The 24,705-nt window shown below is 32.1% G+C and overlaps 1 protein-coding gene across 4 annotated transcripts in view; it reads left to right on the forward strand.

Moving 5' to 3' along the window:
• Positions 1–19,316, forward strand: part of LOC118194604 (armadillo repeat-containing protein 8-like) — a 60,947-nt gene extending 41,631 nt beyond the window's left edge. Inside the window, exons 11-17 of one of the 4 annotated variants that reach the window (XM_035365777.2) lie at positions 6,102–6,197; positions 7,355–7,606; positions 8,301–8,567; positions 12,780–12,971; positions 14,964–15,036; positions 15,943–16,036; positions 19,188–19,316. In XM_035365777.2, the coding sequence (XP_035221668.1) occupies positions 6,102–6,197; positions 7,355–7,606; positions 8,301–8,567; positions 12,780–12,971; positions 14,964–15,036; positions 15,943–16,036; positions 19,188–19,230 (1,017 nt within the window). In that variant the 3' untranslated portion in view covers positions 19,231–19,316. The remainder of the gene's footprint in view (positions 1–6,101; positions 6,198–7,354; positions 7,607–8,300; positions 8,568–12,779; positions 12,972–14,963; positions 15,037–15,942; positions 16,037–19,187) is intronic. The other 3 variants (XM_035365778.2, XM_035365779.2, XM_035365780.2) reach the window with 3 other exon arrangements.
• The last annotated feature ends 5,389 nt before the right edge of the window (positions 19,317–24,705 follow it).

A 24,705-nucleotide genomic window follows, 5' to 3' on the forward strand; every position in this document is an offset into this window, starting at 1 on the left:
GAAAGCGCGACTTAGGATATATATTACATTTATATATAGCGCTATTCTAACAGGTATTTTGACACAAAATCGGACTTTTTCTGAAATAACATACCAATTTTTTTACATATTTCGATTCTACGACTCATATTATGCCAGAATACCAAGTTTTGTAAAAATCGTACGAGTAGTTTTTGAAATATTAGCTCTCAAAATTTTAGCTCCTCAATGTTAATTGAATTTGGCAAATATTTATTTATATCTCTTTTTTTATTAAACTTTTTTTATTTTTTTCTCTCACATTTCGAAATTTAGGTTTATTCCAAATAAAATTTACCCATTTTTTGTGTTTTATTTTTTAAATTTCTATTTTTAAATAATTTTTATAAATTTTTTGAAAAAAATTTTGAATTATAACCTATAAAATGTTTACCATCATCTTAAAGTAGGTATATTTTTAAGCATATCTGCAAAAAATTAGACTTTTTTATTCAAAATTTTCTAAGATATACACAAATTTACATATTTTCGTGTTTTGAAATTTGGCATCTTTTTTTGAGCGATAATAATGCCAAATGTGGTCTATGGATTTTTGTTACACTGTATTGCCACAGCTATTTTTAACCTTAAATTTCAAGTAAAATTTTACGGAGAATTAATTATATGACATTTTTTCCCTCAATGATGCGTAATAAATATTTATTAATACTATATGAAAAGCTATTTTTTTAAATAATTTTTTTAATATTTTTTTTAATTTCTCTATCTTTTTTTTTTTTTTTTTTTTTTAATAAGAGTATATTTTTGTAAGAGTAAATTTCTTTGGTGTTTTATCGTTTGCTACTTTATTTCGTTTAAATCGAATTGTCTAAAACTGAGAATTTTCGTTTGATGTTTATTTGAATTTTATGACATTAACTGCACAATTTATTTCTAAACAAACTGATGCTTTTGAAGTGGCTGAAAGAGCGGCTGGTACTATCATCCATATTTTTAAAGCATAGTATATTTTTATAGAAACATAAGATTTAGAATAATCATTTTTATAAAAGTCAAATTATGATATAAATATACAACCCTCTAGAGACTGAATTAATGGAAGTTCAATGGTTATGTAGAAATGATCTGCAGCTACTTAATCGCTGGATAAGTCAGCAGATTCCGTGGACAAGTAAGAATAATTATATAAACGACACCCAACATTCTGAATTCAATTAACAACGAGGATACGATGTTTATTAAATGAATTCAAGAAGTTGTAAAACATAAAAAATCAACTCATTTTTTATCAAAAAATGTATTTTTGTGCGTAGCGTATTTTCATTATTCTAATTTAAAATTCTAATAATTCTTAGAATTCTAATTTAGAATGTAATTGTCAAGAACTGATTCCTAATCATCAGTAATATAATAAGTAATTATTACGGTTATTAATAAATCCTTCTTATAAAGTAATTGCAAATATTTCAAAAAACTTTCTGTCTGAATGCAAATATTTTTCTGTGCAAATATTTTTAATTTTATATTAATCAAGATTGCACACGATATTATTTATTTGCACTTCAATTCTTAACATCAGTTCTAGTAGAAGTTACAAATCAATTATATTTAATTAAGGATTGGATTGGATTATTTAATTGTGGCAAAGCACACGAGGGCTATCTGCCTAAAGGGAGGGATGCCTTCGTGGAGGACTTTCTAAGGGAAACTGGCTCGTATACACGTTACACATCGGGACAACCACGAAAACACCCATGCAACCAGCCCGTTCACGGGATTCGAACCTCGGACCGAACTACCAGTGATCAGCGTCTTTACCGCTCGGCCGTTTGTGGGCCTTTATGAAATGGAAGGCGATAACTTTATTTAAAATGATTGTCAGAAATACCAAAATGTTTCGAAAAGTTGGATACTTTTTAATATACTTTCAGAATGCTTAAAGAAAAAGAGAAGAAAAATAAATTTTTTCGTAAAATTTAGTATTTGTATTTTTTTAATTTAAAACTTTTCAATGTTATGATATTTGATTCTTGCGATTTCAAAAATAAAATATTTGACTAAAATATGAATAACATTTTAAGAAACCAAATGTAGGATAAAATTATGTAAAGCAATGGGCACAATGATAGAACTGTTTAAAGCAGTGTATGCAAGTCATCCTAAGTTAAAATGTCGGTTATACATCTCTCTTATTTATATATATCTTTTCTGAACGGAACATTGAAAGGCGTGTAAAACTGTGCTTTACTGTATTTTCTCTTATAATATAGTATGCAGTTTTCAAACTCATCGTAGTCTGGGTTACAAAGTATTCTTCCGAAAGAAACGCAGTTAAAATAAATAAAATCGAATTCTGGAAAATTGATATTAATAAATATATTTAAAATGAGTTCGAAGGAATAAATAGAAAATTTTAAAACAATTATCTGAAGAGACAATGCTACACAAACAATTAAAATAAAAGTATAAAAATTTAAAAATTACCTAAAATAATAACTATGACGAAAAATATATATAAAGAAAACTATTTGAAAAAAAATAATCGCTGCACCTTTATTTACGCAGTTCGAATAGGTAAATAGAAAATTTTAAAACAGTTATTCGAAAAAAAAAAAAAAAAGTGCGACTTAAACAATTAAAATGAAATTCGAAAAAGAAAAAATTACTTAAAATAATAATTAAAAATATAATATAAAGAATATTATTTGGAAAAAAGGAACGATGGTGACTTTTTTTCCTCTCACCGGAAAGGAAACTAGGTTGCCATATATTAAGAAGTTCGCCAAGTGAAGTATTCTTGGCGCAAACTGACATAAAAGTGCCAACATAAATTTGTGAATTTCTCCATAAATTTCGCTCCAAATTTTACAAAATTTCATATTTAGGCGTAATTTGAGTCGTAGAATCGAAATATGTAAAAATATTGGTATGTTATTTCAGAAAAAGTCCAATTTTGTGTCAAAATACCTATGTTAGAATAGTGGTATATATAAATCTAATATATATCCTAAGTCGCGCTTTCGAGACGTGAAGAACGCAATTTGAATTTTGTCAATCGGCCCAGTAGATCAGGAGATATTAGGACTGTCCCCCCTTTTTTTTTTTTTTTTTTTGAGCAGTGTACATCAAGTTGATAATTACAGGATCCTTGCATTATTTCTTGAGGGCTTATAGTTGGCTTCATTATTTACACTCTTAGCACTTAATATCTTACATTAAAAAAGAAACTCATGGAACTATCTTTAACAAGTCTTTTCAGATTTTTGTGCTTGCTGACGATATTGACATAGTCGCACGCACTCCTAAGTCACTAAGAGAGGCTTTTACATCTCGAGAGGTTGCAGCGGGCAAAATGCATCAAGCAATCAACCAAAATAAAACTAAATACATACCATGTGATAATAACAGCAGCCCCTATTTTGAAATTGGGAATTACAAATTTGAAATTGTTAGCAAATTTAAATATTTAGGATCGGAAGTCAATACTCTCAATGATTCCTTAGATCCGTAGATCCTGCTCGAGATCCGTAGTAGAGTCATAGATGCTAATCGATGTTTTTCGGTTTAAAAAAATACTTGAAGTCTAACTTCATTAGCAGAAAAACGAAGATTTTAATTTACAAAAGCTTAATCAGACTCATTCTTACATACTCTGCTGAGACCTGGGCAATGACAGAAAAAGCTAAAAGTATCATTTCTGTCTTTGAAAGAAAAACTTTGAGAAGTATTTTTGGTGGCATAAAATGTAACAATATCTGGAGAAGAACTAACTCTGAACTCTATAAATCCTTTAAAGAAATAGATATAATATAATATATAAGGATTCAGAAAATTAAATGGGTAGGTCACCTGTGCAGAATGGATGACAATCGAGTTACTAAAGAGATCTTCTCGGCCAGACCATTCGGCACCCGAAAAAGAGGGAGACCTAAACTTAGGTGGCTTGATTGTTTGGAAACAGACTTAAAAATTTTAAAAATAACCAATTGGATGTCCATGGCCAGGGATAGAAGAGCTTGGAATTCGATTCTGAGGAAGGCAAGGGCCCATCGTGGGCTGTCTGGCCATTGAAGAAGAGAAGAAGAAGCTTATAGTGCACTTATTGTATCAGGAAGTGCATTCTTTAGCATTAAATTTGGTTCAATTTATTATTAACCTTTAGGCATTAATATTAATGTTTAACATTGTTTTTATCAAAGACATTGTGTACAGTGAAATCTGTGGTTAATTTTGTGAGTTAATAATTTATTTTGTTAACTTTACTGCTGATTGTTGTACAAAGTTATGTCAGAAATAAAACAAAATAATTGATCTATTTTTTATTAATCTTTATTTTATATTTTATTTATTATTTAATCCTCATTTAATCTTATTACCAAGTCTTAAAATGTATATGCAACTTTAAAGTTGAATTGATTATCTGCTTTTTAAGTCTCTCATTCTTATTACTATGCAATTTTGCCATAGCAAATTGCACAGATTTGCTTTGTCAGAGAATCGGAGACTTACTAGTTCTTTAAAACAGTACCAAAACTAAAACTGTGGTAAAATTATCGCTACCTAGCTTTGGCCTTCTGAGTCTCAGCCTCTCTTATCAGTTGCCTTTAAAGAGAACTGGGAAGAGTGGAAATGTAAGAAATTATGGCATTCTTTCTATATGTAGTGCTTAGCACTTTTAGCTGGAGATTGGAAGGTCTATGGCTGATTCTTGGAAAAGACATAAGTGATTTTTCATGTTTCCGTCTCTAAAAGTCTCTTTGAGAGTTTAATCTGCTATATTTCAACATGCTGTGATTTGTTTCTATTTAGGGAATATTATATAATTTATAAACTGTTTATTTCTTTTTATTTGAAATTTTCAAGGGGGACTTTAGTTTACTGCAGATGCTAATCATCAGCAATTAGAGCACAAGTATATATATATTATATGGATTTGTGTTGCTTTATCAACTAATTTAGTATTTAGATTTATAAATTTCATTTTTGTCTTAGTGTTCACATAACTTTTATGTACTTTTTATGTGTAGTAATATGCTAGAATTTTGAATTGAATTAAATGTGTAATAATGTCTTTAATGTGGGAGCATGATAAAAGGATGGTTAAATTTCAAATTTAATGGATTACTTTTGGCGCTGTTATGAGTTTTTTAGTTTATATTAATTTTATTAGGTACTATTCCGTTTTGAGGACCGTAAAAAAATTGCAGCAAAAATGTATGCGCAAAAGCGCCAAATCTAGAAAACGCGCCCATTTAACAGCGTGCCAAATCTAGAGTTAGCGCTGATTTCAGATTGCGTAAGTTTATATCAAATCATATAAGTTTCTTAAGACACCATTGAAATATTAGTTTTATTGTTAATCCTTTTTTGGATATCCTATGGATTTAACAATTTGGGAATTGCCCATGACAAAAAGTCTGCAATAGAATTTTGGGTAAAGTGCAGAATCACCCACTGCTTGACATGTTTTTCGGTATCCATGTACACATCGACCTATTTTCACATTAACAAAAAAATCCCAGAATTGTACAAAAATGGCACTGCACACACTCTGGACTTTATCTATGTACAAATTGACCTATTTTCACTTAAAAAGTAAAAGAAAATTGACAAAAATCCAATTGTTTTTATCCTTGTAAAAAACAGCAAACAAATAAGTGTGCGATTCTGCACTTTACCGAGAATTTTTTCAAAGAAAATGCATCATTCATTATAAAAAATTATGTTTGAACAACCAACGAGATAAAACTATGCTTTAGCGATAACTCAGTAGCGAAATAGCGATGCATGCATCCATTCAACTATGTTTAGTAATTTTTATATAAATTATAATAATGATCTGAAATAGTTATTTACTCTTATACTTCCATTCAATCATGTTTAGCCTTTTTTATGTAAATTATAATAATAAAAAAGTTTTATATGAAATTAACCTTTCATCTAAATTAAAACATCAATCTTAAATAGTTTACTATTATACTTCCTTTCTTGCGTTAGGGTTGCCGCAATTATTTTTGGCAGCACTGGCATCAACAATAGTTTGGCAATTTTTTACGGCTCTCAAAACCGAATAGTACCTTTTATTACTCAGCTTAAATTGAAATTGTTGTATTTCCTTCCAGAATGCTCAAGAAGTAAAAATGGCTCAGGAAATGAAACAAGCTGCCTTTAAAGCATTCTCCTCATTGGCTGCAAATGATGAAGAAATTCGTAAAAAAGTAATCTGTTTTTCTATAATTCTTGATAGCATTGTTTAAAAGGTGACTCTAGAGATTGCATTATCTTTCACCATTCCTTTTACATATACTCTTTTAGGATTTTTTTAGCATACCAGTTTTTGAAACATGTAGATTAAGAAGAGTTCTTGGTACCAGCAAATTTTGTTTAATTGTAAAATATTTTGTAAAGTGATTCCTTTTATTCATTCCAAAAAAATTTGCATAAATTATTTAAACATCATTTTAAATTATTCTTGAATCGTTAATCAACTTCAGGATAAAATGAATCGATAAATATTTAAAATTGTTTTATTAATGTTGTCTTATTTATATTTCATTATAAAAAACTTTGTAATGTTATTTAATTTATGTATATTTTTATAAATCAACATACACATCATATCATAGTAGCACAAACCAAGCTCATCCTATCAGTGGCTAAGACTTTTAAATATTGGTAGTTCAACCTAGTTTCACATCCTGGCAGATTGGATGGCTACGGGATGCTTTCATCATTTCCCGTATATGCAATGGAAATGCAAACCATTTGCTCTTTGAAAGTCCTTTTAAAGGCATCTTTCCATAGGCAGGTAGTTCTTTTGTGTTTTGCTGTATTCAAATAAATATACAGAATTGTATTACAAATGTGATAATTATTTTAAGCGTGTTTCATAAATGTTGTCGTTGTCCTAAAGGATTTGACTGTGTTAAAATTTTATGAATTTGTTAGGTGATGAACAAGATCTAATTAATTTCTGTCCTTGGGCAGTCTTGAGTCCTCTCCTAGTGCTTTCTTCCCATGTTTTCATATAAGAAAAATCAAGGTTATAAAGAGTTATGGATTGGTTTGGGGGGCTCTCCAAAATTTGGGACTGCATGCGTACACCTTCAGACTGTAGCAGAATGTTGAGAGTTCAGTAAGGAGTATTTTTTACATAAAAATATTAGTCCCAGTAACTAACAATTGGCTAACTTGAATCTTAATCATACTTGCTCATTATTACTGTTAAATACTTTAGAAATAAGAGTAAAAATGTAATATTTTTTACTCCAGAGTTAATGATTTTCTTCTTTGATATCTCTTCTGCGTAACTTTCTCTCATGCAATATTGTGTTTGCAATACACATATCAAAATATTGTTTTTCCCCCAAACTAGATCATAGATACAGATACCCTGATGGAAAACGTAGTAAGTGCATTTTCCGATCCCAGCCCACGTGTGCGATTGGCTGCAGTGAGATGTCTTCATAGTTTGTCTCGTTCTGTGCAACAACTGCGTACCACATTTCAAGACCATGCTGTTTGGCGCCCTCTTATGAAATTACTGCATAATGCAAATGATGACATACTTACTGTAGCATCTAGTACACTTTGTAATCTTCTGTTAGAATTTTCGCCAAGTAAAGAGGTAAGTGACTGGCTGTAATTTTAGTTTTTATACCAGAGAGGATCAGAAAGAATCACGCTAATCCACCTTTCCAAGTTAGTTTAATAGAGAGATTAAACAAAATATATGTACAATGAAACATCATGTTAAAATTATTTTTCAATATAAGAATTGATTATCAAAATTTACTTCTATTGTGGCATTAATTATAGTAAATCTTGTTTATATAATTTCTTATAGTTGATTTTTGTAGCTGGCAATATGCCCAGTAAACAAACGTCAATGATTGAAATGTATTAGAATTGATATCATGATGAAGGAAATGCTTTGAGATGAAAGTAACTGTGTGGTATCATTGTGTATAGGTTTTGTTCACCTCCTAAACATTTTGTAAGGGGATAAAAATTACGTGTTTCTTTTTGATCCTCCATTGTACTTTTACCATAAGCTTGACTGTCTTTAAGATATGCTGTTCGATATGTATATCTGACTCTGTTTTTGAACCAATAAAAAGGTAGGTTAGTAAATTATATTACTTTGATTCATTTTTATAATTTTGGTGACTGTGTGAATGAGTCCATTCTGAATAAATGGGCTTATGTTAAATTATCCCCAAAGAGTTCCCTCCACATATGCACTTGTTTTCGAATGCCGACATGCTGACATTTTTCAAAGTGGAGGCATGAAGGTGTAAGTATCTCGATAATCATTCCAGTGGTTTTCCACTCAGCCAATCCTGGAGTGTGGTGCCGTAGAACTTCTCTGCGGACTGACACGTCGAGAGGATCCATCGCTACGCCTGAATGGAGTTTGGGCTCTCATGAATATGGCCTTCCAGGCCGACCACAAGATCAAAGCTCAGATACTTACGGCCCTTGGCAGTGAACATGTGTTCCGGCTACTCTCTGACTCAGACGTGGATGTATTGATGAAAACATTAGGATTGCTGAGGAATTTACTGTCTACCAAGCCTGTAAGTAGTGTATGTATGATTCTTCTTTGATCATTTTAGAGATAAATGATTATTTTTTGTTTTTATGTACCTTTATCCAGATAAATATGGTGTTTTCAAATTATCTATCTAGAGGGCTGGACAAGCTTGTAGAAGAAAAAGGAATTTTAGTTGAAGCACCACTTAAAATTTTTAAATTTATAATAGAGAAAAGCATTAGAAAATGTGATATTTTCTAATTATCTGCCCAACCCTTTTGCCGATTAATTTTTCATCAAGCTAAGATGTGGAAGACAACAGCCATTTTCTAAAATGGTGGCACACTAAGAATTACATAAAACAGCAACTGTTTAACAAAATTGAAGATATAAAAACACCCATAATAAAAAAAACTTAATTTTTTTTTTTCATTTGCTCTTTCCATGTGCATGTCAGTCTGTTTCAGTTTCAAAACACATCCGAGAAATGTTGAAACTTTCTCTGTGTGTATCCTGCAATTTATTTTAGCTCTAAAAAAAATATCAGAGAACTGTATATACTTGCAATTGTGCACACTTTTGTTCTTTCTCTCTGCACAATGATCCATTTTCATTTAAAGAATGTCAGAGAATTGTGCAAATTTCGATCCATAAAATTTAGTTATTTACGAAATACAGTTTCATGGAATGCAGGTTCTCGTATTCTCCAACTGTTAGGCAAAATGCTGTATTTCTGAAGAAATGGCAATGCTTTAGTTTTCATCAACTGGTGAACTCCACAGACCTATTCCAGTTCCTTAAAAGGGGGGGAAAATGCATTCAGCATAACTCAAGAATTAATGGCCACTGAATTTAAAAGTCAAAAACGCCTCTCGTCTGCTGCATGTACATTCACGCATACCTTGGGTTGCCAAGTTAATACATTTTGTCAAAGTAAGTAATTAATTTTCTATTTTTCCAACATAGTATTTTGCCTGGTGAATTCTTTCGGGATTGGGCAGATAAACGTACCAAATATGTTACTAAAATTTTGGATTTTACAAGAGTTGAAAATTTTTATTTCAGAGCTTGTTAGGCTTGAATACAGTAAAAAATGTAGCAATGTGCATGAAAGATGAAATTGGTGCTGGAAGATTAAGTAGCAGTTTGGAAACAAGCCTAAGGCTTCTGCTATTCAAAATTTTATCTAGTGTTATATGGATTATATTCTGATAAAAGGTGCTGTCCCTGCTTTTAACTGCAGCTTTCTTCAACTTTGTGTCGTTATGAAAAGGGTTTAATATTTATGAGTAAGATTCCGATAATCCATGAATGCCATTAATCTCTGCTCGTTTTTGGATTTTAACCTGTTGGCATCCATGGACAAGTATACGTATTGGAACCCTGGAATGTTTTTTAATAACAAAACATATAAATTTATATAAAATTTTCACTTAACAAATACACAGAGATAAATGAGGGTATTTATATATATATATACGTACATCTTAATCATGAATAACATTTGATATTGCTGCAGCTTAAATTGAATGCTGTGTAGCTTAGAATGGTAATTTCCCGATCACAGCATTCCAAACAAAACTGGATTGTCAGATTCATAGTTCAAACAAATGACAAAGCATATGATTAAATAATGTCAACCTGGAAATGCTAAACTTAGTAGGAGTGGCAACCCAGACAGCAAAACATCTGTGGAGACAGCTTAAACAAAATATTGTATGGAATATGAAAATAACACCTGTGGTTGTGATCTGTGAACGATGAGGACAAATTTCTCGCCATGTTGTGACATCGGAACAGTGTTCATGTGAATGAAAAATAGAGATGGCTATCAGTATTATTTTATATCTGATTATAGTAATAAAATTATTTCTGTTGAAAAGTTGGAAATAGGAATACCTCAGTCGACAGATTCCAAAGAAAATTTTCATTAAAACACTTTTTTAATGTGTTTAAAGTGCAGTGACAACCATCTTGTGATTTGGTAGATCCTCTTCGGGACCACATCGTTGTATTCATTTGGTAATTCTGCATAATTTAATGTAATAATATGGTAATATAATAAAAGTAAGTGCATATAACTTACAATAAACCCAATTTTACAATAAACCCTCATTAACATGGTTCCCAAGGGATGGAAAAATCAAGAGTCTGTGTTAAAAAAATTCATGCTAACTGGGGACTCAAATTTTATTTGGAGTAGTTTTTTGTGCACATAAACCATTTACAGTACATAGATACATACATACTATATTATAAATACTATATGAAGTGCTGTATTGTAACTAAAAAAAATGTATTCGCTGATCTTTCTCAGGTTAAAAATTCCTATATTGCTGTGTAGCAGACAGAAACAAAAATGTGTGGTAACTTCACAGCCAGCTGTACGTATGGCTTCTGTAAAACTGCAGTTAATTCAGTTGTTGCAACAAACGTTCTTAAGTGTCCAATGCATGTAACACTTACTGGTGGGTGGAAGGAATGATATTGTTACGAATTTTGTATGTAGATGGATGATTTTAGTGTAGTTATATGTAAAATTGTTGTATTTTTCTGAGTTATGTAACATGAAAATCTAGAGAAGCAAAGTTTTCCAGAAAAGTAAGAATACAGGCACAAGTCTATTTAACACTGAGTAAATGGCTGTCTCATTAAATTGGTTAGATATCGACAAGCTGGAAACAGTTTTGGCGATTAGTTTTTTCTACCAAAAGTTGCCAAACTTGGCAACTATTTGATAGCATTTGGATCCAGTCCCTGTACAATAGTAATAGTTATTGCAATTGAATAACTGTAATTCATGTTAGATGCTGTGCAATCATATTCAGCCTGCCTTCCAGTAATTTTGAGAAGCTGAAAGTACTAGAAATATCTTAGGTGGGTGAAAGCTGTACAAGACCGGAAGGAGCATCTGCTCTGACTGGTGAGTGGTTGGTTCAGCATGAGTACTGAGATATCTCTGGATTAGCTCTTCTGTTTAGATGCACTTTGCATTGTGTTGTGTTTAATGTTCTTAGTAGTCTGATATGTAATTGTATTCTGTGATATTGTGAAGAGGTGTATGACTATTTTTATGTAAAGTTCTGGAACTGTGAAGTATTTCTTTTGATGAAATAAATTTTATGAATCTGTTATGGGAGCTGTGTGCATTCAGTCTATTATGAAAAAAACTGCATGCACACAACAATATTGTCCATGTCACTTTCTTCTGATGATATTTTTTGTACCTCAGACCCTATTACTTGTACATCAGTTTCCACCAGAGCACACATGACAGCATCGTCATTTGTGCTAACAAACTCCGCAGAGTTAACAGCAAGGTCCACAACTTCTTTTGAAGAATATTCCATTTGTCAGCTGAAGTGGTATCATTGTCACCATGTAGCTGATCAACAAGATTACTGTTGTCTTCATGCTCTGTTAAAACAGTTCTGTATGCATTGGATTTCCAGAATGGGGTGATAGCTTTTATTGCATCAAGCTCATTCCAAGTTGGCATTTTCGTCTCCTTTTCAGCAGTGTGGATTGTGTCTCAGGTTGCTTACAATAATACCTCTTTGCAAGACCAACAATCCAAAGGCTTGATCCAAAGGCTGAAGAGAGATGTTGCATTTGGAGGGGGAAAAGAGTAAGTTGAAAGTTCTCATTAAATGAAAAATTCAAATGAAAATTCACAATTCGTGCTAACTGAAATTTGCGTTAACTGATTAAACTTCGTATAAGATTGTGTGCGTTGCTGCTGAGACTAAAATTTTGTGCATGTTAAGAATGTTTGCTTTAGTTCATGTTGAACGGTGGTTACTGTATTTATTTTTTTACATATTGCTACTTTGTCCTGTGATTTAATTTAATAATGTTATCAGTTCCTTTTATTTTGAAGATGGTTCATAGGCAGTAGGTCACCTGTTGCAAAACCAGTTTTTCCGTTGTTCCAAAATAAATTACTTCCCGAGATAGTGATTGTTGTTGACCTGGAGTTGATGGTACAACTGCAAATAGTTATATAGATTCGAAATATCAAACTGAAAGCTTCCTTTAATTCCTTCAGTTTCTACCTAGAAATCATATAGCCTTTAGATTTTTTATTATTTTCAAACTGTTTTCAGTTATCGCATTAAAACTTAAAAGTGATGAAAGAAGTTGTGTTATGCTGCTGATAGTTGCATCTGTATTGTAGTTTTGTACAATTTTTGAAGGATATTTTAATCTTAATCTACTTGTATTCCTTATTAATGTCAGAGCTTTGTACTGTATGCATTTTCAGCATATTGATCACATTATGGGACTTCATGGAAAACAAGTCATGCAAGCCATTGTGCTGATTCTGGAAGGCGATCATAATGCAGAAGTTAAAGAACAAGCACTTTGCATCCTCGCAAATATTGCAGATGGAGATTTTGCCAAAAATTTCATTATGTCTAATGAAGATGTATTAAAGAAACTGACAACTTATATGGTAAGCTTTTAATTATTATTTCATGTCGATAGTAGTCCTTTCCGTAATGCTGTTTGAATTTATATTACTTTTTTTTAAAACATGATAGGTATTTAATTCTTTCTTTAAAGATGTATCTAAAAGTTTATATGGAAAATAACAATTAGAATGAAATGTTCAAGATCAAAGACAATGTGTATATGAGCTTTTCAATTTCCTTGTATACAAAAATAGTAATAATTTAAAATTTTAATTTACTGTTTCAATTTGCATCTTCTGCTTTTTGGATTTGGAATAAGAAATTTTTCAAAATCTAGTGGGCAACTTTATTGTGCTGTTTTAGTATTAAGGTCATTTTAGTTTTGTTTATCTAATTTTATCTTAACAAGTATATGTTTAAAATTTTTGTATTTGTGCTGCAGTGCGGCAGCACAAATACAGCACATTGTCTGTGAGACTATCTGCGCAGTCACTAAGCTTTACTGTTGATATTGTTAAAAATAAAATGAAAATGGTTGTTCTAAATATCTGAAGTTGTGTTTTAATTGTTGCTGCCATAGCCAGTCGAACACCTATCTGCCAACAAGTTAAGAAAAATTCTATTTCCTAGCTAAACTGCAACTGAATCCTATACATTTTGTTGAAATTTTCAGTGGTCAACTTTCTACAAAGGAAACTTTGACTCGTCAAAAATTATATCGGACTAATCTTTTATGTCAACTCTGGATGAAATGGAAAGATAATTATTTGATGCAATTGAGAAATGCGCATAAATTTTTAAATCCATCACCAGGAAAGGATCTTAAAAGAGGAGATGTAGTTTTCTTGAAAGGGGCCGCAAAATCAAAATTTCTGTGGCCACTTGGTATACTCAAAGAGGTTTTTACTCGCCGTGACAGACACATACCTTCGTGTGTTATTCGAACTGACAAAGGACAATATAAAAGACTAATCCAGTTAATTTATCTACCTTGAAATAACCTGATATTTCTCCTTTAATATTGTCTTATGCATAACAAATGTCGTTAAGTACAGTGTATGCTCATGTAGTACTATTTGTATTTGTGTTATACTTATTAATTTGTGTTGTATTTGATCTCTTTTCTTATTATTTAAGGTACTCTTAACAGAGTACAGGTGGGGTGTGTTTAAAATTTTTGTATTTGTGCTGTGATGCGCTAGCACATCGTCTGCGAGACTATTTATGCAGTTGCAAAGCGTTACCATAGTTACCAGTTTTTTCTTTACCATTGTTATTGTTAAAAATAAAATGAAAGTTGTTGTTCTAGAGATTTGAAGTTGTGTTTTAATTGCTTATTCGGACAACATTTAAAAAATATTATATTAAATTGCCTCCTTTCAGTTTATGTTGGGTTTTTTTGTGAATTGCTTGCCAGAGTTGTTCTTTACTTTCTTTCCCGAAGTGTAAGCACTGGGGTGCTTCTGTTGCATGTTTTAGATTATATTTAACTAGCATTATTATGGAAATAATTCACAGAAATTTTAAATGAGAATAGTACCAATTTGTTGTGTATGTATCAGATGAAAGCTCTGAATGTAGTAACAAAACATAAATAAAATAAATAATGTGAAAGGTTCTGTTGATGAGTTCGCAGTCTCTTGTCAGTCTTGCTGGTTGAAGTCTTTTTAACTTTGTATTCAACATCGCTTTCTTCGCACTTTTGTCACATAAAATTCAATAGCAAAATCACGAAACATTTAAAAACAATATAGTTTTATAATTTTTGATAGAGAGTTAAGTATGCCATCATTTTATATGTATTGGCTATATTATTTATTTAAAAATAAGACATGGCAATATCATTTATCGGCAACATCCATTTATCTGAAAAAAGTGATATGGACAAAAGATGGAGAATCAGGATAAATAGCATCTCTGATGCTAACACAAATATTTACTTTATATGATGTTCTCACTGTGGGTTTTTATTTTATAATTTTATCTTTTTTTTTTTTTTTTTTTTTTTTTTTTTTTTTTTTTTAATTTTTTAGATGCATCCTAATGTGAAGTTACAAATAGCTGCTACTTTTTGCATTTCAAATTTAGTGTGGAAAGAAGAGGAAGGTAAGAACTTTTAAAAACTGTACCTAGCTATGTTTTTACTGCAAGAAGTTTGTAATAGTGACAAAATGTTAAAGATTGTAACCAAATAAAAATAATTGAAACTTCTTAAAACACTTGATAATTTACTGTATTCTGCTCTTTCAGTTGCTACATGTGACTGCTATATGTGCAGATAAGTTTCTGCTTATTTGTCAGTCATCACTTACTTCATCTGTCTCTTGATATCCACCCCATGATTTTTATTATCATATATTTAACATAATTCACTTCTTTATTATTACTCAAAATTTATTTTTTTCAAAGTTATTTTAGACGTTTTAATAGTAACTGTTCCAAAAATTTGGCAGTCCGGCAATGGCCAGTTGTCTCGTAGATAGCGGAGAGTCGAAGCGAGTCTGTTTGGTTTCTAATGATGCATTTTAAGTCTAATTATCAATTTAATTCTATTTGTTGAGCCTTCTTTGAATTGCCAAATTATCTTTACAAATAAGCAGAAGCTTTTTTAAAATTAATGTTGTCTTTAAGTTGCCAATTTGTCCACTATTTAAACTTGAACTAATTTGTATTCTAGTGGTGGTGGATGTAAGGCACGGAAGCGACAAAAAGGAATTAACATAAAAATTATGTTAGCTGAAATAAGCCTTATTTGAAGTCAGTCTCCCCCTTCTACCATCGATGCCACTCATTGTTTATTTTTTTTGTATACTCAGCATGCAGAATGTTCATTTCATGTAAAGATTTATTTTGTCTTGCAGTATTGTATAATTTGCAACTATGATTATAATATATGTGTTTTCAAATTAGATGAAATAATTATGTTAAAAGTATTTATATTATATTTGATTTAAAATAAATTGGACTGTATTTACATTGGAAGTAATCATTTCATTTTTTTGTGCATTTTAGGAGCTTTAGAACGTCAGTCCAAGTTAAAAGACCTTGGTGTACAACAACTCTTACAGCAGTTGCTTTCTACCAGTGACACTACACTCTTTGACCGGTAAGTTATGCCTTTAATTGAATTTTATGCATATATTGAACTTTTAAAAATATAATGCCATTTTTTTCTATAGATGTCATTAGTAGAACTGTTTCCTTGCAACCGAATCTGGATGTGATTGTATTTAAAGTTTTGACGGCAATAATTTGTTAAAAATGTAAACAATAATTATTTTGACTTCATTAAAAATGAGTTTTATATGTATATGTGTGTGTGTGTGTGTGTGAAAGGTAAGCCTGTGCTCGGCAATAACAATGACAGGAAGGAAGTTAAGCTATAGGCACTGTCTGCTGATGAAAAATGAAACAGCTATGGAATAATTTCCTTAAAAGCTGAGCTTTAAGATGGATTGGAACTGGGATCGTTAATTAGAGGTGAAAGGTTTAGGAATGTGAAACTGCTCTAGAAAATTTTAATGATGCAAAATGTTTTTTTGAATGATTTAGGGTGCAAACATTATCAAGGAATCTTGTATGTACCTGGGAGTTCATATCCGGTATGGAATCTTTATTTATGGAACTGCAAATATTATAGAGAGAAGTAAAAACAACTTGAAAGTTGAATTTCTGTAAAATGTTTGAAATTTTACGGCTAATCGATGGAAAGAAAAAGAATAACAACAGAATTCTTATATTAGACAAATATAAAAGACTTTTTATATCTCCTGAAATTAGAGAGTGCTTTTTGTTTTTGTGAGAATTTTCAACATCTTGGTCATTAATGCTAGGTGAAAAGCCTCTGCTGATAGCAGCTGCTTTTAAATGCTTTAGTTCTTGATCGAGAGCTGATTACCTTCTGTTTAGTCAAATGACATGATAGAAGCATGGTGGAAGGCAAATGGATGAAGGTTTATGATGTATACTATAGAAGTTGGATTACTATAGAAGTTGTGCAGCAAGATGTCAAGGAATGGAAGGGAATTTTATGTATCAAGATCAAAAGTGAACTGAGTAGGAAGATCAATGGAATTCATTATTAAAATAACTGATTTTCTTAGTGTCATTATTATTGCCTGAGCAAAGGCTTCTGTTTTGTCATTTGTACTTCTGCAGTTGAACAAAAAGATTCTGTAATTAAGCCTTTGAAACTAGTCAAATTTATTAACATTATGCAGATTCTTTTTGCCTTAACATTATCTACTTTGCCTGCTTCGGTGTGTTATTTTAACTGGGAATAGTTAATCAATTTGAATGAAGCATTTAAACAGAAATTTCAAAAATATCCAAAATATGTCATAAGATGTGACTAGATTATTTTCCAACATGAGAGTGCTAATCATATGTAGTAGTCAACCTACTCCCTCTTGCCCACTAATGGGTGATTTAAACTTATATGGTAGAGGTTTTTGTCTGATAGTGAAGATTGAAATGCTTTTTCAGATACTTCAATAGACAGAAAATACAAAAGGGAATTAAGAGGCATATTTGCCTATCATTTTTCCACGTAATCACCAAATCCATTTAGGCATTTATCCAAACTCGGGCCCGACTTGTTTAATTCGGCTTGGTAGAAATCACGTCCCTGCCCACTGAGCTTGTTCTCGGTAGCTGTTTTTACATCACTATCCGAGAAAACTTCATTCCAGATAAATGTCCCTTCAGTTTTGGAAAAAGAAAGTAGTCACTGGGTGCTAAATCTGGCGTACACTGAAGTCACTCCAAACATCCCACTTAAAATTTTGCACCAATTCTTGAGTTTGGTGAGCAGCATGGGGATGTCACAATGGCACAATGACGATTGGCCGTAACGGTATGGCCATGCTCCAAGATATTCCATCAGGATAATGAATCGTGGCTCACACCTCCAAGTGAGACCACTTTTCTAAATGTCTTGCCATTTCTGTTACTTTGACGTGTCTGTGAACTTACCAGCACAACCACTGCTAGACAACTAGTGCCATTTGTTTACATTTTGGGGGAAAAGTAGTTTCCTTGCACAATAAATCAAGGTTCATACAGTCCTTAAAAGTCCTTAGGGATTTTGCAATCGATTTTTGTCCTTAAAAGTCCTTAATTTCGTCTAAAACAGGCAGAAGGTACTTGATTTTAATCATCTGAAATTTCTGTCTGTTTTTACAATTGCACTTTTGAGTGTGAATTAGCATGTTGGAGGAATATTTTTGGCAGTTCACTGGTAAATATGATTATCTTTTGAATGGGTTGTAATTTGTTCTTATTTCCGATATAAACATCGGGATACTCGGAGTTTCTGGGCAAGAAGTGAAACATAAACATTTCAAAATTTTTTCAAATGAAGACCTCTTAAAACAACTTTTCGCTTTTGGGGATGTGAATTTTTTTGTTAAATGGCTCTAAATTTGGTGACTTATCAACATTTTGCTGATTTTAAGAACAGTTTCTATAGAAAACTTTTAATTCAGAAATCTGGGAATTTTGGAGATTAGCAGCTTATTATACACTCTGTTGAATCTGAAAAATAAACAAGGTAAGAAATGCTGTAAAGCACAATTTATGAAATAATTCTTACAAAAGCAAAATAGTAATTAATTAAAAGTGTTTTTCTCTCCCCCCCCCCCCCCGAAAAAAAAATACTTCTGGCTTTTTGCTGTTACAAAATTGGTAGAGGTAATTTTTCTTTAGGATTTTAGACGTTGCAACTGTGAAAGTTTAGAAGGATTTGAAGGCAAGATTTATAGAACTACAATTCTAGAAGATTCTAGAAAAATGTCTTCATGTCTTCCTTTTAGAAAAACATATTTTATCTTTTTGTTTGTAATCACAAGAGTATTATTCGACACTTATCTTCACCCTATTCATCAGCAAAAATAATGAAAAATGTTCAGTTAAGAAGTAAAATTAAAAAAAAAAAGAAAAAAAACTTTACTTTTTAAAAGAAGAAAATTTTTGCTCAGTATAAATTTTGAATTTCAAATTTTTCTTTTAAAAATTACAGAAATTATCATCTATTGTATATGATTTTCAAGGAAACATCAATTTTTAACCCCAAAATTTCTACAATGCAGATGCTCATATTGTGTGGGATTATTTTTCTCGTCTTAGTCGTAATTACTTTTAATCACTTAGTGTTACTTAAGTTTTTATGTTTTTATCTTAGAATTTATGTTTTTTGTGTGTGAAATGCATTCATATAGCAAATTGTTTAATTAATGTATGTATTTTTTCTTCCTCAGTGTAAAGACAGCTCTCCATCAGTTTCCCAGTCAAGGAACTTGAAAAACTTCTGTCTGCTCTTCATGTAATTTTTAATTTTAGCTGACTGTGTATTATTTGGTTTATTAAAATGTTTTTGTGAAAAATTATTTGATTTCATGTTTAATGACTTGTGTATTGAACATTCACACTCAGCCTACAATGTGAAAGAATGCTATTCAAGAAAGCGTGCCCTTTAATAGTTTGATAACTGTAACCAGCCATAAAAATTTTTATTAAGCCTGTCTGCACCTTTTTTAGATGATTTTCATTGTATTTACAGAAATATTTTAGCTAAAGTTTTTGTATTTTAAATGTTTCATTTGATGACTGTTAGACTTCACTATCTTTCTACACCATAATTTTCAAGACAATAAGGACAATCCAAAAATCCATGGATGATATATATCAGGAGATTTAGTAGGGATATGACTGAAGGAAAAGGCCTTGATACACGTTTTTTTGTTCCATTTTTACCAGGAAATTACCGGTAGATTTTGATGCGTGGCTGCTTGCTTCATCCTGATGCAGTTCTATTGATTGATGGCACTGTGGGTGAAGAGAAGGTATTTCATATTTTACCATTGGGTGTAAAATATGTTCCTTATAATATGTGGAGTTAGCCTTAATAGTTTTCTGAACTCTCTTCAATTTTTGTTTGTTGTTATATCAAAAACCAACAACAATCATAAATCCCTTTGAAAAACTTTCTTTACATTTTTTTAACCATGTTCTAAGATTTTTTCCTTCTCTTTGGTGATAATAAACAGATCTCATTTTATTGCAGTCATTTAAATAGACCCAAGATTCGTCTATCGTGACAACATTTTTCCATTTTTATTCAAATAATTGTTTCTCATAGAGAATTCTGCAGCGCATTCTGCTTTCAGTGATATGCCGTGGATGAAGACTATGCACGTTACGTTTTTTGGTCTTTTTAAGATTCAAATCAGCATTAATCACTTTGTTCACAGTTGATACTGAGCATTTAAATGAGTGTGCAACTGTCCTTTTGACTTCAATGATTTTCTTTTAACATTTAAAGGTCTTACCTTTGCAACATTTAAAACATTCCGTTTTTTTTCTTCGACATGTATTTTGAACATTTTTTCTCCTTGATGTCAAACTTTGGTGTTTTTTCCCTTTCTTATTGGCAATATTATTGTTGCTTAAGATGCTGAAAAATCGAGGCTTTCACAAGATTTTTTAATAACTAAATATGAATAATTTTCTTTGGAAAGAGCGTAAACTTAGCCTTTCATTCATTGTTTTTTTAAAAACTCCAAGGTCAAATAACAGACAGTAATTTATACTTACAAAAATATAGTTGCAGCTAAGAAAAATTTCCCAGCAGGCTATTTTTTTATAGCAAAGTCGTCTAAAAAATGTGCGAATAGCCTCTGTTATTATGTGTTTATAAATATATCATTTGGGGGAGGGGGAAACTGGTAAGAAAAGGTATGTTACATATAAAGCATTTAGATACTCATACATGAAAGTTGGAAGCCTTGATTAATGATGCTGTTTGCAACCTGCATGTTATTACAGAATTGTATAAAAAACATTTGATTTTGTTTGAGAAGAGCTTAATAATTATGTTGAAGGAAGTAAAGTTATAAATTTTGCAGTTAGAACAATTTTTAGTTTCTAACACAATTTTGCAATTGAGTTAGAAACCTATTTCCTATATGATCGTCATGGTATAAACTAATATATGTTGCAAAATGTTATTAAAAAACATTGCAGGCAAAATGAATTTTTAAATTATTATTACATACACTGATCATCAAAATTAAAGTATAATGAGAAAGAACATGCTTATGAAGTTAACCCTTTGCATTCGAGCGGTGCCTCTCAGGCACCACTGCATGTGATGCGATAACTCGAGCGGTGCCTGAGAGGCAACATTCGAATCGATGTGTTTATTTGTGTTTGACCTAAGGAATATCGCTTGAGAGATCTGCTTGGCCTTTTGTAGATCATATTACGAGGTGTCTGAATAGCTATAAGGATGTCTTATCTCAAAAATACTTGCAATTGCGGGTAGGACTCTGTCTTCAACATCTGTTCGAACTCAACCTTTTTGCCGATCGCAGTATTTCTTTCAAAGTTACTGAGCCCAATAAGTATGGAACACGACGAAGAAATTACTTCTAACGAAGATGAGTTTAATTTTTCGGCAATAACGAACGAAATTACATCACTACATAGACACCTTGTCCATGAGAACGAAGACGGAATTGATAAAGATAGTGACGACATTAGAGGAGCAAGAAAACGAAAAATCCAAATAATTGATAGTGAATCTGGAAGCCAAAGTGATTGTAAAGAAGAGACTGAACCTTCAGAATGGACAGTGTGCACAGAATCCGAAGAAATCCCCAGAAAAATACCATTTGTATCCGGTGAAAAACAAGTAGGACCGCACGTATTTGCACAAATAAAAGAACCAATAGATTTTTTCAAATTATTTTTCACCGACGAATTAGTTACTGACATAGTGCAGGAAACTAACAATAACGCTGCAAGGAAGGTGGAAGGGAAGACCTTATCATCCCATTCTATATGGCGATCATGGTACGATGTAACAGTTACCGAATTTTGGGCATTTATTGGGGCAATCATAAATATGGGGACAATGCCACTGGCAAACATACAAGAATACTGGTTGAAAAATGATACTAGTTATATTCCATTTTACTCAGACACGTTTACAAGAGACCGATTTTGTCAAATATTTTGGAGACTTCACCTCAAAACAATACCCTCAGAAAACACAAACCCTAGAACCCGTTTGCAGTTAGTATCTGGTTTCCTGGTTAGTATATAAAGTTAGTATCTGGTTAGTATATAAATGAAAGGTTCTTGAATTATTTTGTACCTGGAGAGCAGATTTGTGTGGATGAGTCGACTGTCAAATTCAAAGGCCGCATATCATTCATTACGTACAATCCAATGAAAACTACAAAATGGGGTATTCGGGTTTATATGCTCGCAGATTCAAATACTGGCTTCATTTGTACTATTCTGCCATATTATGGATCTCTAACAACAGAGACTTTGATAAGACCCGATCTACCGGTATCAACTAGAATACCGCTACATCTGTACAAAATGATACAGGATAAAATTCCCGGTGTTCAGAGACACCACATGTTCACGGACTGTTATTATACTAGTTACATATTGGCGGAAGAATTACACAAACAAAAGTGCCACTTAACTGAGACGATCATGACAAATAGAAAGCACCTGCCATGTGAAATACGAAAGCCAAAATTTGAGAATCGAACCACATGTGCATATCGTAAAGGTAATATTTTGGTTCTTGCGTGGAAGGAGGATTGTGATGGCTTTGACTACTTGGAATAATGCGGGAATAACTCCTGTAAGAAGAACTCTACGAGGAGGTATTGAAGTCGTTATAAAAAAGCCCAATGTTATTGTAAATTACATCAAATTTATGAGCGGTGTTGATCGAGCTGACCAACTGGCTTCGACATATTGTTTTTTAAGAAAATCCGTAAAATGGTGGCGAAAACTATTTTTGGGGTGTTTGGAGATCTGCTTCATCAATTCATACATTCTTTATAAATCAGTAAAGAAGCAGAGAAACAAACGGCCGCTTAGTCACCTACAATATTTGAAAACTTTAGTGGATCAACTGAGAGGAGACTTTCGACAAAAACAACCCAGCACAGCTTCTACTTCACACAGCATTTCTGAAGCGATCCAACTAAATGGCTGCATATTATTTTGATGGGGCAAAAAAAAGATTGCAAGGTTTGCTCCCAAAGGCGACAAACTGTATACTATTGTGACACATGCCCCGACAAGCCAAGGATGCATATTGGAGATTGCTTTGTAAAATATCATACGAAGCAAAATTTTAGAACGTAATGTTTAATACATATGTTTCATTAAGTTAAAAAAATATGTATAATGTTAAAATATACGAGTTTAAAGTGTTTTATTGTGTCTAAAATTTTTTTAAGTTAACAATAATGAACTCATGATATAAGCGGGAGTGGCTGATTACTCTTGAGTTGCTGGTTCACCCGACAGAAAAGCGCCTCGAGCGCAAAGGGTTAATACTGCAACCAGTGCCGAATGATGTAATTTTTTATGTTAATTAAATACAACTGAACCCAAAATAGCACTTCTGCTCATACAGTAGTACCAGAAATATGGAAATTCAGTGATTGAAAATGGAGTATGCAAAGGACACATGTTGGAATTTCGATCTGTAGTGTTGTTTAAAGTGAATATAGTTTCTGAGAGTGATCAATATTCAGTGGTTATGCTTCAAAGGCATCATTTAAGTGAAGGTCAGAAGTCGAATAATTCGTAGAATTTAGGCAGATCAAACACAAATTGAGGTCTCTGAAGATTTGAATATCCCTCAAAATGTTGTGCAATATCAAGAGTGCACTGGATCAGTTGATAAATTGCCTGGTTAAGGTGAGCAAGAGCAACAACTACATCAGAATAATATTGTCATTTTGGTTTGAAGAAACCGAGAAGCGACTACAAGAAATATGGTTTGTGATCTTTAGGCTGCCACAGTAACTCGAATGAGCCATTCTACTGCTGCATACAAGAAAACCAATGGTTTGTGTCCCACTCACTCTAACTTCCAGAGGGGCCCATTTAAATTGGTGCCATCATCATGTTCAGTGGAGCCAAGATGATTAGGCCTGAGATTTGTTTACTGATGACTCTAGATGTACAGTTTGAACAGTGATTCTATACATGTTTCGATCTGGAAGGATGAAGGAACATGTATCTTGCCTTACCCTGTCCGTGAAATATCCCATTTCCACGACTGCAATTTATTGGTTTGGGGAGGAATCGTGACAAATGGCCGCACTGAGCTGCATATCTTTCAAGCAAGTTCTGTAATCACTCGGTATGCAAACAAGGTATTGGAAGCCCAAGTTAGACTGTTTATTGGTGTTGTTGCCCCAGAGTTTGGGGTAATGGATGATAATGCTCAGCCTCATCAAACATATGTGGTGTCAGAATGCTTGCAAACAGAAGGTTTCACTCGAATGGACTGGCCACCTTATTCACCTGATTGAGCATGTGTGAGTTGCCATAGGGATGTTGAATTTTAACATGTCAAATTCCTCCCCGGACTCTTCAGGAGTTGAAAAATTCTTTTTTTAGAAGAGTAGCATGCAGTTCCACAAGACCAGATCAACACTTTGGTAAAGCCTGTGAAGTCAAGATGGGAGGTATGCATATCTGTCTAAGGTGACCGTGCACGATATTAAAGAAAAACGTTTTCTGCAAGAAGTGTCTTAATTTTTTTATCATTTTCCAATTTCCATAAATTTGGTTTTTAATTTCAATATTTTGCAAATAATCAACTGCCAAACATTGTAATTTAAGTTAACTAATGCTTTTGTACAAATTTCTATTAATTTTTCATTAAGTCACAGATATGCACACTGCTAAAAAAAATGGGGCAGTTTTATATCTCCTGTTCTACTGGGC

The sequence above is a fragment of the Stegodyphus dumicola genome, chromosome 8 (genome assembly GCF_044657685.1).
Source record: "Stegodyphus dumicola isolate Sdum_Otavi_A_Nest chromosome 8, ASM4465768v1".
NCBI lineage: Eukaryota > Metazoa > Arthropoda > Arachnida > Araneae > Eresidae > Stegodyphus > Stegodyphus dumicola.